Source organism: Manis pentadactyla, chromosome 16, assembly GCF_030020395.1.
Source record: "Manis pentadactyla isolate mManPen7 chromosome 16, mManPen7.hap1, whole genome shotgun sequence".
NCBI classification, from domain to species: domain Eukaryota; kingdom Metazoa; phylum Chordata; class Mammalia; order Pholidota; family Manidae; genus Manis; species Manis pentadactyla.
Window position 1 is genome coordinate 20,481,796 of NC_080034.1, and position 6,000 is coordinate 20,487,795.

General features: G+C 44.6%; 1 protein-coding gene across 3 annotated transcripts in view; it reads left to right on the forward strand.

Moving 5' to 3' along the window:
- Positions 1–5,107, forward strand: part of ELOVL5 (ELOVL fatty acid elongase 5) — an 87,508-nt gene extending 82,401 nt beyond the window's left edge. For all 3 annotated transcript variants that reach the window (XM_036916366.2, XM_036916367.2, XM_036916368.2), the window contains exons 6-8: positions 118–242; positions 1,833–1,967; positions 3,254–5,107. In XM_036916366.2, coding sequence (XP_036772261.1) covers positions 118–242; positions 1,833–1,967; positions 3,254–3,397 — 404 coding nt within the window. In that variant the 3' untranslated portion in view covers positions 3,398–5,107. The remainder of the gene's footprint in view (positions 1–117; positions 243–1,832; positions 1,968–3,253) is intronic.
- The last annotated feature ends 893 nt before the right edge of the window (positions 5,108–6,000 follow it).

Below are 6,000 nucleotides of genomic sequence, written 5' to 3' on the forward strand. Positions count from 1 at the left end.
GTATGAAAGCAACATTTTTGGGGGATTTAGAAAGAATCTTCGATTTTATTATTTTTTTACCTGTTCTGTATTAAACACTGATACATCCTCCTCCCCCAATCCCCTCTGTTCCTACAGCTTATTTTGGTGCCACACTTAATAGCTTCATCCATGTCCTCATGTACTCATATTACGGTCTGTCGTCTGTCCCTTCCATGCGGCCGTACCTCTGGTGGAAGAAGTACATCACCCAGGGGCAGCTGGTGAGTGGCCTGGCCTCCTTCCCCAGGACGTGCTGCCTGGCGCATGCAGCTCGTCTTGCGTGCTCTTGCTGCCTTCCTGGCTTCGTTGTTGTTGATAGCATCCAAGATGTGCCTTTGTCACCCTTTCTCATTTGATCCAGTTAAACTTCTTAAAGTAGGCAGAGCAAGGAATTTTCCTAATATTAACTTACAGAGAAACCGTGCCCATGGATTGCTAGTTGAGTTGCAGAATGAGGACTAGAATCTGAATTCCCAACTTTAGTCCCATGTCCTTAGTTTGTGCACAATGTGTGTGTGTGTGTGTGTGTGTGTGTGTGTGTGTGTGTGTGTGTGTTCTAATTATCATCCAAATTCTAAGGTGAAAACTGTTCATCTGTGTTCCCAGGAGTTTTAGAAGGAGCCAAGGAATAGCACGAGGCGAGGGCACTTATAGCTTATTAGGCCATGAGGGTATTTGCCAAGGCCAGTGCTGGTGGCTTCCCAGCCCCTGTGTAGCGGGGCACCTGTCTGTGAGAATGACAGCCGCCCTCCCAATGTTCACCATGCCAGGGCCCCCCGGCACCTGTTTGCATTTATTTGGTGGTGCTGGCTCACTGTCCTTTCCTAAGCTTTGCCCAGTTGTCAGTGTACTATAGACCCTGTTCCTTTTCCTCGTGAATTCTCCCATGAACTAATTTCTAATACTGTAACTACTAAAGTTTTATGCTGACGTTTCTTGAATTTACTGTGTGCCAGGCAGGTACTGTGTCTCAGTACCGTGGTTTCAGGCGATGATCCGCATTATATAGGTGAGGGCTCCGAGGTAATAGGCCAGAGCTATCTGACTGAGGAGTTTAGACGTTAAACTCTTATCCCTGGCCTGGACTTATTAACACATTTTTCTGAAGAAACCAAGCTGATTCAGATCCTTCCAACTCAATAGCAACGTTTCAATATTTAAAAATAACAATCTAAAGAAAAAAATCTATCTTCTGAGCTGCTTGTGTGTCTGACATGTCATTATCACCTCACCAGCTGCTGCGGCAGTCCTGTTAATTTGTTCTCACCCACCTGTGAAGAAGAGTAATTGTTCTTTGACTCTCTTGCTGCCCTTGAGAAAGAGGCAGAGACACTTTAGCAGGGCTGGAGGGGCCGGCTGGGGAACTGCTCCCCTGGGAGGTCCAGCCTCTGAAGTAGAAGATTGCCTCCCGCTTGCCTGATTTGTTTTAAGAACCACTCCTAGTTATTTATCAACCTAGAATGCTTACCCTGAAAAAGAGAAGGGGAAAAACACAGTTCTAGAAGCCCTGGCGGCTGGGCCTGAAGGCCAGAGGGAGGCCTGGCCCTCTTGGTGACTCCTCCTCTTGAAGACGCAGCCTCACCAGATTTTTACACCTTTTCTACTCCAAGCAGTTCTACCTGCTTTTCAAGATTTACGCATCAGAAATAATCTATAGACCTAGCATTACAGCCCAGTAAGAGTTTAAAAGCCTTCACCACACCAAAAGGGTACAGGAATAAGGAATAGGAGAATGGCCAGTGGCACTGCACATGGCACCTCGTCCACCAGCCATCGCTGCACTGCTAAGCTGTGTCCCTCTCTCCCCCCAGCTTCAGTTCGTGCTGACAATCATCCAGACCAGCTGTGGGGTCGTCTGGCCGTGTGCATTCCCTCTTGGTTGGTTATATTTCCAGATTGGATACATGATTTCTCTGATTGTTCTCTTCACAAATTTCTACGTTCAGGTAAATCTTACTCTTCTGTGGTGCCTGGGATTGGAGGCCGCTTCAGCAAAGATCCTCATCCACTTAACAGGGATGTGTGGCACCCCTGCCGCATGCTGGGCGCTAGGCTCTAATGTCACAGTGACAGGGCAGCCCCTGCCTTTGGGAGGGGTGGGGTCACTGCCAGTGCGATCTGTCCCCGACCTCCAAAATTCTTGACCTTTGACAAGGGGGGCTTGGAATTCATGTGGAAAAAGTGAATCTATTCAGCAGGCTCCTTGTCAACTTTCTACCTGGCCTGCTGCAGACGCATGATAGGTGATTTTCAATCAACAGTCTCATGGCCACACTGCCCTCAACTTCACGGCTAAATTAAATGTCCCAAGAAATTTCCGTCATAGTGATAGGTAGAAATCTGCCTTTTTGTCCCAGTTTTCTGACACATCCACTGCCCAGTTTTGGGGACTTGATTCACTCCCACGTGCATGATGTAAGGTAGGTTGTTGCTCCCAGGAAGGTCATTTACATAGAGTAGCTGTGTCCAGGGGAGCCTGACCTCTGTGCAGCCACTGCTGATTCCCTGATGACGTGTGTTCTGCCCCCAGGGGCATTGCCTGGTTCTGGGGCAGGCACAGGAGGTCAGGAGCAAGGGCAGGGACCACAGACGCAGAAGCAGTAAAGCCTGGTCACGTGGAGCCACCTCTGGGGGTGCTCAGCCACGTGTCCTCTTCCCTGTGCACACCTGCACTTTTTCACACCCACCTGGGCATGGCATGTTTGTGTGAAGTTCATGTACTGCTGAGCTAATGGTTTATGCTACACCTTGGGGCATTCACCAGGTACAAGACAGGTTAGAGGACAGGACCCAGTGAAGCCGAAATCTCTTTAATTGCTTTAATTGCTTGTAGCAGCATAGCACTTTGTAAGACCAAAGCAGTTGCCGAACTAGTCAGCAAATTTTGAAGACGGGGGATGGAGTAAGTAGGAGAGGTACCAGAGAGTGGGAGAAGCCACTTTGGCCACCTCTAAACACTGAAAAGGCAAAGCCGCGTAAACTATAGATTGAATTTTCTATTTAACTTCAAAAATAGTGTTTATATTACAGCCGTGACTCAATGAACTTATCTCAGGCTAAGCCTCAAAAAGCAGAAGAGTATGTCAGTGGAATCAGTGGCAAGAAACACTTTCCTGGCAGTGTGATGAGGGAATAGCATTTGGTTCCAAAAAGACACTGGGCCTGGTGCTAAGGATGCCACCTCCGCGCGGTCCCCACTCACGTGGCCCCCGTCTGCCCTTCTGCATTTCAGACCTACAACAAGAAAGGGGCGTCCCGAAGGAGAGAGTACCTGAAGGACCACCAGAATGGGTCCATGGCTGCCGTGAACGGACACGCTGGCAGCTTTTCCTCCCTGGGAAACAGTGTGAAACCACGCAAGCTGCGGAAGGACTGAAGTCGAAGAGTAGAAGACCTCCAAGCCACGTCGCGTGATTGTAAGCACAGTATGATTTGTGCCAGTGCTCACTAGCAGCTGCTGTAACTAGTCCGGCCTACAATAGTGTGATTTGTGCAGGACTTCTTTCATCAGTTCAGATCCCCTAGAAAACATATCCAGATTATACAAGTAGGCATAAGATTTTTAACATTTCCAGGCTCTCACCAAGCCCTGCTGTGGAGGGAGTGTTATTGTAGTATACAACACTGCTGTTGCCTTATTAGTTATAACATGATAGGTGCTGAATTGTGAGTCACAATTTAAAAACACTGTAATCCAAACTTTTTCTTTTACTGTAGATCATGCATGTGATTGTAAATTTGTACAATGTTGTTACAGTAGAGAAACACACATGCCTTAAAATTTAAAAAGCAGGGCCCAAAGCTTCTTAGTTTAAATTAGGGTGTGTTTAAAGTTTTTATTCATTTTTAATAGCTCTGTTTAGAGAAATCAAAGACCATAATTTCTGAAACTAGCATGCGACACAATTTCAAGTGACTTGTACGTGTGAAATCAGAAATGGCACCTTCAGTTTTGTAATATTGGCTTTAAATCAGACAGGCTCAAATCTAGTAGAACAAACAGTCAGTTTAACTTTTTAACAGATCTTATTTTTTTATTTTGAGTGCCACTATTAATAATGTAAAAAAAAAAAGGGCGGGGGGAGCTCAAAGCAGTGTCGATGAAACCTAAATATATATTCTTTGTCTATAAGATTTTAGGAAGTGGGTAGGATAAGTAGGAAATTTTTAATTTCTGAAGTGCTAAGTGTTTTTATACAGGAAGCAAAGCCCGTTTTGCTTTCTACTCGTGAGAGAGGATATATATACTTTTCAAGAGAGGTGTCTGCATATTTGCCATTTGACTGAGTCCCATAGATGAGCAATGGGGAAGTGGTAGCCAGGGTCCAAATTTGGATTGATTTCTGTGCTGCTGTCTGTCTTGACACAAACTCCCTTTTAAAATGTGCCTAGTTTACCAAAATGAATAGAGATAAGGGAAAAAAGACATTAAAAATGTAGGGTAAAATTAAAACCAATAGCAACAGTGTATGAGAACTAAGAAATTGGATAGAGATAATTTGTTTAATGTAAAATAATAGCACCTGTATTTTTTCTTTCTGCTTAGAATCTAAAGATTTGTTTAAAACTGCTTGTTGAAAAATAAGACTGCTTATCATAAAATCATGTCTCACCCTGAGGCAGGGGTCAAACAGATAAGACATTGTGTGTGTCATTTTAAAGTGTTGGAATTCAGCCTCTGAATACCTTCTCCATTGGGAAAAACAAAAACAGAAACATTCATTTGAACCACTCATGACATATCTTACAGAAGGTCATTGACAATGTATAAACAAATTGTTGGTTTGATATTTATGTAAATATCAGTTTTATCATGCTTTAATTTTGCACATTCATATTATAGGGAGCCTATTGGTTCTCTTATTAGTCTTGTGAGTTTCTGTTTAGAGGGAGTCACCACATCTGTTTACATTTACCCTGTCACATCTAGAATGTGTATATTTGTAAATGCGTGTCTTCCTAGGTACTAGTTTATACCGTAACTTTCAGTAGTATGCTGTCAACATGTGCTTTAGCTCATCTGGATATACCCACACTGTTAAATAATGTCCAAACATTAATCATTAAAAGGTTTTGATTACCTGTGCTTGTGTTTTATATTGTCTATATGCTGCAAGTTCTGAAAGATGGAGAACAATGCACTTTCTTAGCCATCTAGGAACTCACCCAAACAGATGTAAATAATTCAGTTCAAAAGGTGCTTTGTAGCTCTACTCACAGGAGAAGGAATCCCCGCATAGTTAGGCATGGTGACGGCTCCACCCTAACTGGTTCTTCTCTGCCTATCCCAGTCCCCCCCGGAAAGCATACGCGGCTAAAGTGTCACCCCTGGCTCTGTGCATACTCCTTCCTCCCTCCCTCCCCTCCTTCCTTCCTCTTCCCCACACTTCCAGGCTGTTAGAGTTACTTTTTAGTCTGCAGATTTTTTCTGAAAAGAGCCAAAGAGTACACATCTCAGGCTTTGCCATCCATTCTGTCTCTGTAACAACTGTGCTGTGCTGTAGTAGAGGGCAGAAGCAGCCATAAACAGTATGTAAGGAGATGGGCATGGCTGTGTTCCAATAAAACTTTATTTGTGAAACAGAAGGCCTGGTGCCATAATTTGATGATCCATACTCTAGAGAAATGAGAGGCTACCTTGGTCCCAAAGCTATCACTTTCTTTGTACAGACCATTCTGTGTCCCAGGTCCTAGCACCCCCACCCCCACCCCCACAAGCCTGCCTGAGTGTGCTGGGCTTCCCAGGTCGTCCATGTCCACAATGGGAGCTATGACATGAATGCACCCTCTCCCATCTACTTCATACCACGTGGTTCCCAGTGTGGGCTTGATCCTGGCTTTTTAGTGCCTTATAGTTTGTTGATGTCACTTCTAAAATGTCGTCTGAAACTGCATTTAGTACTTGAGATATTATGTGAAACATGCAGAGAACACCTGGGGGGTTTGGTGGTGATAGTCATGTCCTTGTCCTTCCCTCCT